The sequence below is a fragment of the Rhinoderma darwinii genome, chromosome 6, assembly GCF_050947455.1.
Source record: "Rhinoderma darwinii isolate aRhiDar2 chromosome 6, aRhiDar2.hap1, whole genome shotgun sequence".
Lineage (NCBI taxonomy): Eukaryota > Metazoa > Chordata > Amphibia > Anura > Rhinodermatidae > Rhinoderma > Rhinoderma darwinii.
In genome coordinates, this window is record NC_134692.1 from 40,837,982 (window position 1) to 40,852,949 (window position 14,968).

General features: G+C 39.7%; 1 protein-coding gene across 2 annotated transcripts in view; it reads left to right on the forward strand.

Annotated features, from left to right (window-relative positions):
- Positions 1–14,968, forward strand: part of COL18A1 (collagen type XVIII alpha 1 chain) — a 141,543-nt gene that overhangs the window by 112,080 nt on the left and 14,495 nt on the right. For both annotated transcript variants that reach the window (XM_075829549.1, XM_075829548.1), the window contains 17 exons: positions 7–93; positions 1,767–1,820; positions 3,416–3,574; positions 4,099–4,152; positions 4,353–4,397; positions 6,642–6,782; positions 7,254–7,310; positions 9,891–9,926; positions 10,345–10,407; positions 10,577–10,612; positions 11,732–11,815; positions 11,958–11,975; positions 12,700–12,726; positions 12,809–12,862; positions 13,198–13,272; positions 13,686–13,730; positions 13,843–13,887. In XM_075829549.1, coding sequence (XP_075685664.1) covers positions 7–93; positions 1,767–1,820; positions 3,416–3,574; positions 4,099–4,152; positions 4,353–4,397; positions 6,642–6,782; positions 7,254–7,310; positions 9,891–9,926; positions 10,345–10,407; positions 10,577–10,612; positions 11,732–11,815; positions 11,958–11,975; positions 12,700–12,726; positions 12,809–12,862; positions 13,198–13,272; positions 13,686–13,730; positions 13,843–13,887 — 1,080 coding nt within the window. The remainder of the gene's footprint in view (positions 1–6; positions 94–1,766; positions 1,821–3,415; positions 3,575–4,098; positions 4,153–4,352; positions 4,398–6,641; positions 6,783–7,253; positions 7,311–9,890; positions 9,927–10,344; positions 10,408–10,576; positions 10,613–11,731; positions 11,816–11,957; positions 11,976–12,699; positions 12,727–12,808; positions 12,863–13,197; positions 13,273–13,685; positions 13,731–13,842; positions 13,888–14,968) is intronic.

Consider the following 14,968-nt stretch of genomic DNA (forward strand, 5'->3'; position numbering starts at 1 on the left):
TTTTAGGGTGATCAAGGAGTTGGTATAAGAGGTCTTCCAGGACCACCGGGACCTCCAGGCCCACCTGGCCCAGCTACCAAAATGGATAAATTGGTAAAATGTTATTTTGTTCTTTTTTATGTTTTTTTTATTATTGTTATTTTTGTTACTGTAACATCGTCATAAAATAAAAGTGCCAAATGGAATAAGGATCATATTTGGTGAGAGGAAAGATCTAATAGAGTATGGTCCATTGTAACATCAGGAAGGAAAAATCCTTCCTAAGGCCCCATTCACATAGTGTTTGTGCTATCCGCCGAGCGTATACGTTTTTAAACACAAAAAAAGTATTGAAACGTATAGCCCGGCGTATACATAGACCATAATGGCTCAAACGTAGACCAAAATAGCATCCGTTTGGTCTATGTTTGTCATGGTTTACGTTGGGATACTGTTTTTTGAAAGTACTGAAAAGTGTAGTCCGCTACGCCATTCTGTACTTCCGAAAAAGGTATACGTGACGTAGCGGCTTTTTTAGCATTGATCTCAATGGACCACGTATGCAAATGTAATGCTATACATTTGTATCCGTTTACATACAGTAAATGTATCCGGGTTTTTTTCTATCCATCTTCAGTTTTAAAAAAACGCATACGCTTGGCGGATAGCACAAACGCGATGTAAATGGGGCTTTACTCTTGAAGTCGTTGGTTAATTCCCCAGACCAACACAATTTTAGTTAATAAAAATTAGAAAGCTTCAGGCGCATAGGTCAAACATACCCATAAGCTACCATTATACCGACGGAGACCAAAAGTGTGTTCTTTTGGCCTCTAACGGGCGGTATATATCGTGCATACCATTTTTTTTGCTGTATACATTAGAGTAGTAGACTATGCTGTTCTGTCCAGAGACATCCTGTAAAAAAACGTACATGTTAAATGTGTACATTTTTGTAACATGGAAGTATATGGGTGATGGATTCCACAGTATGGCATCCGTCACAGGCATCCATTCAATGGACACGTTATGGGCTTTTCAATATCTTTAATGACGTATCCGTTAAACTTATTCCGTTGTAGCCCATGGTTGACGGATCCGTTAAACGGTGTCATACCTATAGACTATAATGGTATCCGTTTAACAGAAACCTCATAAAAGGGGTCTTGAAAGTTCATGATTTACTCGTTACGTTTAGAACTTTGCAAAGAATAGTTCATTCAGAAATATAAACCAGGCAGCGTAACAGAGGGACTTGTAAAGCTGGGTTCACATGTCGCGGTCAAAACAAGTTTTTTGCCTCAAACTATGACAAAATCGTGCCATTTTTACGGGATTTTACGAAAATCACAGCAAAATGGCGTGGTTATGCATTTTGACCACAACGTGTGAACCCAATCTAACCCTATTTGTATTTACTATACAAATAAAATTTGCTGGGATGGATCAAAGTAGTATAGCTTGATACATATTTCTATCACCCAAAAAAGCAAAGACATTCCAGAATTACACACCGTCTTTTTAGTTATAAAGATTAAAATGGACATAGACTCCCTCATTAAAATGCACATTCTGATATTTCAACTGAATAACGTGAGAAAATCAGCTGCCAGACACAACTGGTGCTGCTTATCTCACTAGAATTGGAAAGGTCAAAATTCAACTTGCCCAATCCTTGTTTCCACTGTCTGGCAACCTCCATACACAAAGGAGTGTTAGATGTTCTGGGATGTGTTTGCTTCTTTATTTGTTACTTTCTTTTACTGATATTATTCTTTTGGTTTTAGACTTTCATTGATATGGAAGGTTCCGGTTATGGTGGCGATCTAGAGAACGTCAGAGTAAGTCTATACAAATGTCAAAACGTCTCCCCATCATACTGTGCTATGGGAGATCCGTAACCCCCATAAAAGTGAAAGGAGCGCTACCTCTCCATTTATTTTCCGCCTGGATGTGGCAACTGCTGGCTGCCTCACTAGGTGGGACGGGGTCGAGTGACCCCCGTTCTAGAGATAGGTGTGGGTCCCAGTCTTGGGGCCCACATCTTTCAGGCATTTATGGCATGTTCCATGGATATGCCATAAATGTCTAAGGTGGTAATACCCCTTTAGAAGGATTTGATATGTTCAAAGTTTATGGTATTGATCATTGCTTAGACCTAGATTAGACTAAATATGCATAATAACTATAAATTATATACAGTTTTAAGTCACTTCGGAAGAAACTATTCTAAAAGTAAAATAAGACATATAAGGGTCAGTTCACACCAGCGGAAAAAACATCTCGCAAGAAAAAGAATGGACATGCCCTATCTTCGGGCGTTTATGTTTCTGACTTCCCATTGTCATCAATGGGAGGCAGAGAAAGCGTATTTCGTGAAAAATGCAGCGAAAATCGGCGTGCAGGCAGAGCAAATTCTGCCTCAAAATTCCAAATGGAATTTTGAGGCAGATTTTCTGCCTGCAAAAAACTCTGTGTGCACCAAGCCTTAGGGTATAGCAGCATAGAAAAAATAAGCCAAGCAGAGAATCTGCCCAAGTCCTTGATTCAGGAATGGCTGCAAGTGCATTTAACCTAAAAATGTAAACAGATGCCAGCAGCTATATTATCTTTACAGTCAAATATTTCTCCAATCTGTAACCCTCCATTCCTATAGCATTATAATAAGTCTGGGTTTATAAGATTTATCTGCATTCTTGCAGCAATAAAATTAAGTGTTACCAACCCAAAAAATCTATTTCCCACACGAGATTAAATTGGCTATGACGTAGGTTTACTTTCCTAGAATATTCTTGATGCAACACAGACATGTCAAACTCAAAGTACGCCAAAGACTGTAATAAATAGACCCTATAAAGGGCCACATTTATTCAATAAGGGCCCCAGCACTGCATTGAATTTAAAATTAAATGTAGCAGTGGTGCATGTATCATAGTGGCAGCCTCCTTGTCTGCGATGAGGCTTGTGAAGATGGAAGCCCCAGCATAGACACAGCAACATGGTGTATGGGGGGGGGGGGGGGGGCAAAATGGTACATTGGATGCTAACTTTGGGATAAGGCTTCGCTTCATTGAAACAAGGGATAGAAAGAGGAAGTGCAAACACGCACTGATCCCGTCTATCCCCGGATAGGAGTTGGGTTTGGTTACGTGAATAAGCACAGGAGCGGGTCCTCAATTAGATTTTTGCTATGAGGCCATTTAGTAGACATAGGAGCATTTACAATGAGACACATAAATATTATTGCCAGACCTGTTTACCGTTTGTGTTATAAATGCAACAAAATCAGTTTAAAATTATCGCTCTCAATGCATCAATTTCTATGGAGTAATATTAGTTGTCCGTGTTTTCAGGTGCCCCCTCCTAAACTTCTACAATTACCACTATGACTTTAATTCAGCCATGTCTCACTTGTGTCTTTCCATTCCTTTTGCAGGGACCACCTGGTCTACCTGGCCCACCTGGCCCTCCTGGTGTACCTGGATTGCCAGGAGTACCAGGACAGTTTGGACTAAACACCACAGGAATACTGGGCCCCCCTGGCCTGCCTGGCAGCCCTGGACAAAACGGAATGCCTGGTCTCCCCGGTCCTCCGGTAATGTTTTGAACTCTATAAATGCATATCATTGTTTTATTTCTATCTTATCTTATGATATCAGAGTAAAATATTGCTCTCATGCTCAAATTTAGATAAGGGCCACATCATTGCTTTTACCATCATTCTTTAAATTAACATTGTCAGCTGGATTAATACAAGTTTAAGGAGAGTACCATGCACTGGTCATGGGCAGAAAGACCTAAGACTATGGTGGGTTATCCCAACGTAGTGCCAGTTTCTTATCAGATGTCTTATTACCCACCATAGTCATACAGATGATCCATTATATTAGATAGCGCTCATATTCAGCTGTTGTTTTTCCGCTGTATATAACAATCCTCCCGTAGAGAGGTCTATGGCGATGCATGATGTTGAGTGTGAGTTCTCTTATACACCTAGAGTAATATCAGTGTTCAAGAACACTGAATAGGTTCATTTCCTCGTCATCTCAAGTCTGATTTATAACCATGATCCAAAAACTTCATGTCTTGACTATTTGCTATTTGTTTTGTATGCTTCAGGGATCTCCAGGAAAAGATGGAATCCCAGGGACTTCAGGAGTTTCTGGCGAGAGGGTACGTTTTTAATATAGTAATTCCATAATATAATGACATCTTTCTGTCTTGATGCAAAGCTGATGCAAATATGAGTAGCCATCTTGCTGAGATAGTGATGGGAAGATATTACCTAAAATCTCAAAAACAACCTAGGATTATGGATTGCGCTTGCATTGTCCATCATTCATTCGTGACCTGTTTATCTCGCTCCCATCCAGGGTCTAGATGGTGATATTGGGCTTCCAGGAGCTCCTGGACCAAAAGTAAGTTAATCATTTATGTTTATCATTCAGTATCCATTTCAGTCATTAAATCAATTTTTTTTTTTCTTGGAATTATTTCAATGTCTCACAGAGCACCTTGTCTCCAATCCCCTCCTATCTAAGGGAGATTCTCTCTAGTTTTTCCCTTGAACCAGTAAGCCAGGTAACAAGTGGCAAGCGCCCAGCATGCGTTGTATTATGGTGCTGTGATTGCCAATACCAGCATGCAGTGTAAGAAGTTGGTGCAGTCAGTCACCCAGCATGCAGAGGGGTTTGAGCCTTAAAGGAGTTGTCCACTACCGGACAACTGATGACCTATCCACCGGATAGGTCAACCGTACATGATCTGTGGGGGTCCGACACCCGAACCCCGCAACATTAAGCCGCTCCGGCTGCCTCCGGGCAGCTGACGTACATGCCGGAAGCAGTTGGCTCTGGCTACGAAATAGTGGCCGAGCTGCAGTACTGCAGCTCTGCTCCTATTCAAATGAATAGGAGCAGAGCTGCAATTCTGCATTACAGCCGCTATGCTATGTACAGAGCCAACTGCTTCCGGCTCTGTACATCGCATGATGGGCAATAAGGTCTGGTGCCCGCAGGCCACCGGAGCGGCTGGATAGGTAATCAGTTGTCCGGTAGTGGACAACCCCTTTAAGTGTACTATTTGTAGGACTGCCACCTTTCCTACCATACATATCCTTTCCTACCATACATATCCTGGCATGTAGTGGACAGAGATGTAGTGTGTGGTATTACATGAAATGCTGTGTTGTACATTACTGTGTTTGAGTCCTTCAGGGATTTCCATTGAACTAGAGTAGTAAATACAATTTTACAGAACAAAGATATTTACAGGGATAGTAACAATGTTGGCACCCTCCAAAAACATAATTAACTCTCAAATGCAGGAACCCTTCATAAAACTGGTAATGGAACATCTGCATCATTCAAACAGCAGATGATGTTTTTCTTAGCTCATAGTTGAAGCAGAAAGAGATTTACTCTACATCTACGACATCATTTAAATTAGGACTCTAGGTGGCAGCAGCTTTACAAGGAGCTGTATATACATTAGCCCAGGTTCACACTTTGTACTGTGCTGCAAAAGTGGCATAACCACATATATGTCGTTTTGCTGCAATTGTGGTTATGTTTTATGTTAAAGAATCTTTTCTAGGAAATATTTCTATAGCTGCTTATATGGAAATGGTATTGTGGTAATGTAACATCTGGATGCTGTAGTTTTTCTAGTGCAAAAAAAAAGCAACAGCTATACGGTAGCAAAAAGGCAAGTGCTGCCATGGCCTAAAGTTATATTTCTGTCACCTTAAAATTGAATAATGTACCAGAAATGCACTAAGGAAGGTTCAGCAAAGAGGAGGCACAACAATATAGGATATATTTTGTCCCCCTAAATGCTACGAGACAACTAGTTCGGTACTAGTTGGCACAATACATGATGGAGGTTATGATAAATCCGGTTTGACAGAAGGGAATCAGGAATTGTAATTCTGCTAAATCTTTTTTTCAGGTTAAAATACAAAAGTTGAACATTTTTATATAAGGTTGACATTATATTATATGAAAAGAATTACAGAACCGTATATACGAGCTTATATAAACCAGTGGGCCCGTCCATGTCCAATCACTTTATTATTATCCTTGATGATCACACAAGACGAATTAGTCGAAACAATACAAAAGCATGTCCTTGACTTTTCAACTAGAATACATAGAACAGACAAAATACCTTTGTAGCATCATCATTTTAATGTGGATGTCAAAACTGGGAACCCTATGGGCACGTTCAGACATGGCGGAGTTTTCCCGCTGCAAATGTTGGTGCAGATTTTAGCCAATTACGCAACAAATCTGCACCAACATTTGCATATTTGACAGGTAATTCAGACGTTGCAGAAAACACAGCGGACTTGCCACAGATTTCAGTTTTTGCATTGCAAAGGCTGAAATACGCAGTGAAATTCCGCTTCTTCTCCGCAACAGACTGTGCATGCTGCGGACTGAAAATTCCGCACCGCAGCCTATGGTCCGCAGTGAAGTTTTCCGCAACGTCTGAACTAACTTTCCTAAAAATGGATAGAAACAAATGTCAAAAACGGCCGCTAGAGAATTCCACTGCGGACTGTCCACAGCGGAATTCCACAGCAATTCCGCCACGTCTGAACCTGCCCTAAATTTGAAATCTTAAAATGTGTTTTACCCAATTTCATTTTTTTTATATAGGGAAACGCTGGTGAAAATGGAATTCCAGGAAACCCGGGAGAAATTGGCTTCGCAGGACTTCCTGGACCAATTGGACCACGTGGAATACCTGGACCCCCAGGACCTCCTGGTCCATCTGGAACTGGATTTGCCGCTGGATTTGTAAGTAGCTATGAAGAAAATTTGTGTGAAAATTGCTCCACCTCGTATACAGAAATAAAAAAAATAAAAACACTTAGATAAGCGACTAACATTATTTCGCAAGATTGATAACCTGGATCTGAAAATATTAAATTGAAGGTCCTTGTAAAACGACATAACTAAACTAATATAGCAATGACTAACACATCATTTGGTAATAAAAAAGTCAGCAATGGTGCCCAAAATTCGTTATTTATTTGCTTTGTTACCATTGATTTAGCCGAGCCGTCATTTTTGGGCCTTGTTGAGACGTGGCAGCTATCTAGTGCTGATTCTGCAACAAAGTACTTGCAGTATTTGATATTTGATGGATACATTTGGAGGAATGATTTGAATGATACTAGAATGCACGAGACACAATACAGGTATTATGCTATATAAATTGATATACGGCTTACAAATAATTTTAACATATTTGCTTTTTTTTTCCAGGATGACATGGAAGGTTCTGGATTTAGTTTTGGTGGTCGTGAAAATCAGGGTTCACAGGTAATAATAGCAATGATACAATGGTTGATTCATTTACTGCAAAAACGTGCTTTAAACTAAACCAACCAAGAGGTGGTATAAGGAAGAGAAAAACGTCTAACATGTCTAGCAAGGTGCGCCAAACTTATCATACAGCATGTGCCACTGTGATAAATTTGGCGCATCTTCTGACCGCCTGGTCTAAGTTTGCACTGTCTAAATATTATACCGCGTTAGTAAAGCTGCCCAATTGTGTGTATATATTTACATGTGCCCCAAGGTATTTTTATTTGACATAATGGAAGTCATGTAAAAAAGTAGGTGTGACATGCCCTGAATGTGTAATGAAATTTCTGATACCTTTATAAAATGTTTATACTCAAACACATAAAGGGGATATAGTGCGCAGACATGACAAGTCTATCCAGAGCTCTCCCTAATAGATGAGGGTACTGAACGGGGACCCCTCTATTACCTCAGAATTCACTAATACGTTATTGGAAACAGTTTTTTCTACACAAGACCAAACTGATAGTAGATTTGCAATGTATAGTTTTTATTACTATGTCTCAAGTCCTCAGTATATTCCCAACACCACTTCCACCTCTGTGTTTAAAATAAGCTTTTTAATATTGTATTAACTTTATTGCCACATTTTAAGGGAGCAGGAGTTGTTATTTGAGTGGGTAAGGGTATGTTCACACGCAGTATCAAAATACCGACGTTATTGGAGCTGTTTTTCAATGGAGTCCATGAAATACGGCTCCAAAAACATCCCAAGAAGTGACATGCACTTCTTTGACGCGGCGTCTTTTTACGCGCCGTCTTTTGACAGTGACGCGTAAAATGACACCTCGTGGGAACAGAACATCGTAAAACCCATTGAAGGCAATGGGCAGATGTTTGTAGGCTTAATGGAGCCGTTTTTTCAGCCGTAATTCGAGGCGTAAAACCCCCGAATTACGTCTGAAAACAGTGCGAGAGAACATACCCTAATAGTTATGTCTAAAAAAGTTACTGTGGGAGTGACATGCCATGAATGTCTAAGATAGAAAATCCCTTTAAAAGCTAATTTATTTGTAGGATTATATTGGACTAATGTGATCTGTATTGGCCATTCATTATGACAGTCGGCTCATCTACTTGTGTATATATAAAAATGTAAAGCATATGATAGCTCCATGTGTAAACAGAAGTATTTAGGCTATGTGTGCACAGTGCTAGACTATACTTTTTCTTAAAAATAACTTTAACTTTTTCAGATACAGCTGCTTTGTATCCTGGATACACAGCAGCTGTATCGTGCACTGAAACCTGTATCCGTCAGCGGGTACTTTATGTCTCTGACACGCAGGATCGAGCTGTTATCGATCCCATCTAAGTTCATAACAGGTGGGTCTGACACGCAGGACCCGCTGACACTGAACCCGTTAGTCCCGCTGACCTGACGGATACAGGTTTCAGCGCACGATACAGCTGCTGCGTATACAGCATACAAAGCAGCTGTATCTCAAAAAGTAAAAATATTTTTTAATAAAAAGTAATTACAAAGTTGCACCAAACACACTGATACTGTTTTATTCAAAATAATAATAATTGTTTCTGAATGGTGTACATAGCCTTTAAAGTCTAATTCCAGCAAAAAAAAAAAAAACCTTTATAAATTTAACAAAATTACCACCAGGACTAGGAGCCGTCTTCAATAACTACTTCTGGTTTCATGGGTCTTCCGACTCTGTTCTCTTGCATTATAGTCTGTCACCACAACAATTAAAATCCTTTTACACAAGCAGATTTTCTTCCGGTAACAAGTGACGATCGAAGATATAGCATGTTGATCGGCACTCGTGTAGCTTAATTTACATGGAGCAATCATCGTACTGTACAGTACATGGCCGGATTGATCATTAGTATAGTTTCATTATTGTCGGCAGCACATTCCAGTTTTACACGGGGAGAAGTGCTGCCAACAACATAGAGTTTAATGTCCTCATAAAAGATGTGATCAGCCAACAATCGAGCTAGTTTTTCGGCTACTCTATGGGTATGTTTACATGGGGCAAAAATCGGGAACAAGTTTTCAAAAGAGCGCACGCTCGTCCGATTGTCAACCCGTGTACAAGGGTCTTTCTGGTCGACTAAACTACAGACAGATTCAGGAGGATGTCATTTGGAGCAGAATCTGTTACATAAGTCACATGTTGCTTTGTGACTGAACTTAGGCTTTCAGCCACTAGTTCCTAACCTTTTACCATCGGAGGCCCAACGAAAAATGTTCCATTTCCAGTAGAACCCCTACTACAACTACCCCATTTATACCGCTTTTGTCCTTGCTGTCTTCTGGGGAACACCTAACTAGAACACTATTGAACCCTGGTTGAGAGAGACTGCGGATGAAACCGATCCTAGTGAAGGACCTGAGGTGCCAATACATGACTCAGGCATTCTCTCTTTAGTGCTGAATGTTTGTCATGCTCCGCCCTCTCAAGCACTGCCTCAGGCATAATGCAGAGCATCACTTTTGCCTATATTGTTCCTTTAAGTTAACCGCGAGGTCCTTACTACTACATTGCATCTTTGACATATTTTTTCTGTTTACAGGGAAAAGTAGGGAACCCAGGACTTCCAGGATTAAAGGTAACAGTTCATTACAGTGTGACAATTATACAAAATCGCCTATCAATGAAATACCCATGTCAATAAAACCTATAAAACTGGACTCCAAATCGGTGGCCATGATTGTCAAATATTCAATATATTTTATTGCTAACCAGTTTTGCACGAACCCATGACTTAGTAATGAGAGCCCTGTAGACCGCTGGAGCCACTGTACATTTAAGACTGTTGCCTTCTGAAAGTTTTTGCAGGTCAAAAAAAATTAAATATTAGATTATTAAATTGCTATTATGGCTTCACTAATTTCAGCAATCTTGTGCTTTTCTGTATTGTGGCCAAAATAAATTAAGATGAGTAACGAGATGCCTTTTCCTTATACTCTATAAACAATAAGGTCTTTGCTTCCATTTCATGTCCCTCTTGTTTTTGTTTATCTAAGGGAGATCGTGGAATTCCAGGTTTGGATGGAAGACCCGGATTGGATGGATTCCAAGGTCCTGAGGTAAGGACGCAGACTTTGTGCGCGTGTATTTAGTAGCGAACCAATTCTTCCATTTTTTTGAAGCTCCCACTTTATTTTCTACCTACCCATGTTCCTACCTTCCTTATGTGTATCTAATTACAAGTTACCAAAGAAATATACAACTGACAAGCGATTTTTTTCACTTCAGGGTCCAAAGGGAGACAAAGGTGACAGTGGAGAACGGGTATGTATGTATGATGAGTATGATGAAGAATTATCTGATAAACATTTCCACATTACAAAAAGTAGCTAGTTCTGTAATATCCCACAAAATGTGCCATACTTAAAGAGGCTCTGTCACCAGATTTTCAAACCCCTATCTCGTATTGCAGCAGACCGGCGCTGCAATGTAGATAACAGTAACGTTTTTTGTTTTTTTTAAAAACGAGCATTTTTGGCCAACTTATGACCATTTTTATATTTATGCAAATGAGCCTTTCTTAAGTACAACTGGGCGTGTTTAAAGTTATGTCCAAGTGGGCGTGTATTGTGTTCGTTACATCTCGGCGTTTTTACTTGTTTTACTAGCTGGGCGTTGTGAATAGAAGTGTATGATGCTGACGAATCAGCATCATCCACTTCTCATTGTTACCACCCAGCTTCTGGCAGTTCAGACACACAGCATGTCCTCACTCATCCGACGCGATGAAGTTCCTGTGGGAGGAAGTGAGTGACGTCACAGCGTGATCTCTCGAGAACACGCTGTGTGTCTGTGCACTGCCAGAAGCTGGGTGGTAACAATGAGAAGTGGATGATGCTGATTCGTCAGCATCATACACTTCCATTCACAACGCCCAGCTAGTAAAACAAGTAAAAACGGCCAGATGTAACACACACAATACACGCCCACTTGGACATAACTTTAAAAACGCCCAGTTGTACTTTTGCAAGCCTCATTTGCATAAATATAAAAATGGTCATAACTTGGCCAAAAATGCTCGTTTTTGAAAAAAAAAAACGTTACTGTAATCTACATTGCAGCGCCGATCTGCTGCAATACGAGATAGGGGTTTGAAAATCTGGTGACAGAGCCTCTTTAAATAGTATGCAGCCTTTCATGTTTTAAGGGACGTTTCAACAAGCATTTATCCCCTAATCTTTGGATAGAGGATACATGTTTCTTGTTAGAATATATTCCTTTAAAACTGATACAGAATTATACAATATTAAGAAATATACTGTATTAATGATTTACTACTAGTATAATGACCCTATAAAGCTACAAATACAATCTATATTACCTGTACTTTACGTGACCGTGGCATTGAAAAATGTAAACTATAACTTGAAATCCTTTTTGCAGGGAGAGCCTGGACTTAATGGAGTTGGCATTCCTGGACCACCTGGACCTCCTGGTCAAATAATTTACAGTTCAAGTGATAACACGGTAGGTACATATATATTTTACATTGCACTCTTATTTGTGCAGCTGTCATCATTTTTAATTTTTTTTTGTCCATCATCTTGATGTTTGTTCTCGCATTGTACTTGGAAAGGTCAAGTAATATCATTATGTTATTCTTTTTCAGGGCATAAATGCAGGAGAGGTAAGTAGCACATCACTACCTGTGCTCAATTGTTACAGAGACCAAAGCCAGATACTGCACCAGTGCTGCAATTATGACATTTAGGCCAGGATCACACACACACACATTTTTTTATGCCGTTTTTGTATAATTTTTTGTGCTCCGTTTTTTTTTTCTGCCATACCCAGAAGTGGATCCAAAAGGTATAAAGAAAATACGGATGCATATCCTTTCTTTGGTATCAAAAACCTGAGCTAAAAACTGCGCCAAAACGGTGTGTGTGATCCTTGAGAGTCTTCACCGTGATGCCCCTTTGGAATATATCAAAAATCTATCAGTGGCCATATATAAAGTAAAAGCTGCAGCGTTTAGATTATACAGTTTCCTCTGTGGCCCCTTCGGTTAGTGCATGGTTGAAGCTTTACTAAGCATTTGGCTTAGTACTTTTTAGAGTAAAACATATTGCCACTGTTTTGTGTTGGCTGAAGACTTTGCCATGTTCAACAAATTTTAAGCAATTGTGTACATTTACATTATGTAAGTCTGTTAATGCGGACATGGCTGTACTTTATTTTTATGTTCTGTTCCGAATTTAATCCAAAGAGCATTTACGATGCACTAAAAGTACATTGACTATACAAGATAGTGACTGATTAGAGATTTCTGATGGTTCTGTAAAGAACAGACAAATGAGAACAATGCATTTTTTCATAAAATAAGATGACTTTCATCCATCTCTTTACAGGGTAGAGACATTGGTGCTAGACTCCAAGTAAGTTTAACATCAGGTGTATACTTACTAACATTGCCCCCATTATTCTGCTCCTCACCACAACACATTATTTGCTTTGCAGGGACCCAGGGGATTCAAAGGTGATCAAGGTTACCCAGGACTTTCCGGAAGTAAGGTGAGAGTAACCAAAAACTGCAGAAAGAATCTCAAATTCTTCTTAGTATGTTGCCATGGTGGCACTGTGCTCACTGCATGCTAAATTAATGGACACCACAATAAATTTTGGAAATTTGCTCTGGCAACTTGCTATGCTCTTATGATACTGATTATAATTCTGCAAATGGAGAGGCAGCTGTCTCAGGTATTCGGTTTCGTGAGAAGATCTGGGTAAACATTATTGGGCTCAAACCTTACTTGGACATAAATGACTCCATTAAACATTGAATGAATTGCCTTTGCCACATTTTTTTGGGGGAAATGTGGCATCATGGACTGTGTGTCTTATTCTAGGGGGAGAAGGGAGAATCCGGAATGTTCATGGGACCTGATGGCACACCGCTTGCTGGAGGTTCCAAAGGAGAGAAGGTGAGAACATGATGCAGGTGACTGGGTAGTAGAGATCTGGCATGTTCCTGGACTTGTGACTCAAAGAGTGTGGCATGAAAGAAATCAAGATTAGAAACTATATAGTAGTAGGAAGAAGCAACATGTGCATACGTACCATAGAGGTAACCCATGCAGCTGTCATTGGCCCACTGGAGGTTGTGGGTCAGCTCAGGTTGGCTTCATCCTCTGTTACCAATACTGAAGACTTTTATATCTCAAATGGTCATGGAAAAAGGGCTTGGGTGGCAAGCAAGCACCAGGCTTTCTGTTCTGTACCCTTGAGAATTAAGGCTTTTTAGTGTTGAAGTGACAAATAGTATTAGTACCGGATTGATGCAGAAAAAGAAATCCGATTTTTACAAAACTGATGTTGTTGTTTATGGTAATTTTAGGGAGACTTTGGACCAAGAGGGCCTCAAGGACCTTTGGGACCTGCAGTAAGTATGATGCCATATAAAGATGATAGCCTGCACTTCAGTTCTATAAATACAGAGAAGTATCGTGGTGGTAATATCTGTTATATGCTAAAATCTCATTATTTTGTCATAGGGTATATCAGGACAGAAAGGTGAAATTGGATTTCCAGGAAGGCCTGTAAGTTTACTACTCCTCTTATATTTTCTCTCCATTGTCAAATTTCTGTTGCCCCTTACATTTGCCTTTTATTTGTCTGTCCTATTTTGTTCCTTTTTATCCATATTCTGACCTTGGTCTATTTTTTTATTTTTTCTCTTTTTACGTGCATGCCCTCTATCCTTCTCTGATGCCTTCAGTGCGTCTATGTCATCCTGCTGTTCCTGTATCTATCTCTCTTCTTGCTTCAAGGCTATGTAAACATTTGAGGGGCATATTTTTTTTTTATAAACAGGTCTGTCAGTGTGATTAGTGCAACTTTTTAATTAGTCTTTATTAAAAAAAAATTAACTTTTTTATAAACAGCTGCTCCGTATTCTCTATACAGGTCAGCTGTATTTTTCATTTTGACCTGAATCTGTCAGTCCCGAGGACCAAACGGGTTGAGTGTCAGACACACAGGATCCACCTGTAATCTATCACATCTAAGTTATGAACTTAGATGTGATGGATAACAGGTGGATCCTGCTTTACAGAGACACGCAGGATCCGCTGTCACTGAACCTGTCAGTCCCGCAGATCTGAAGGGAACAGGATTTAGCACTACATACAGCTAATAAAGTAATTACTATAATAAAGTAAAAATAATTTTTAATAAGGACTAATTAAAAAGTTACACCAAACACACTGACTGACCTGTTTATTAAAAAAAAAAAAAATGTCTAGTCTATTGTCCAAATTAATGACAAATGTTGGTTTAGGCAGAACCCTCTGCTCTAAACCTGTCCATACCCATTACATTAACGTTAGTGGATAATGGGATAATGACAAAATAGCTGTGATTCACTGAATGTCTAATGTGTCTATATGGTTGTCAGGGGAAATGAGGATTGGGCATGTTGGATTCAACATGCCCAATCTTTTGGCAGGAAATAAGTTACTCACAGCGGTATCTGGCAGTAGCATATGTCACTTGCCCCTATGAAATAAGCACGCATAAATGAACCGAGAATGTATGTTTATGGGGAGGTTGTGGAGAGATAGCTGTCGCTCAACATTCAGCAGCTTTTAAAAAAGACCTCCAGTGGTAACACAACATTCC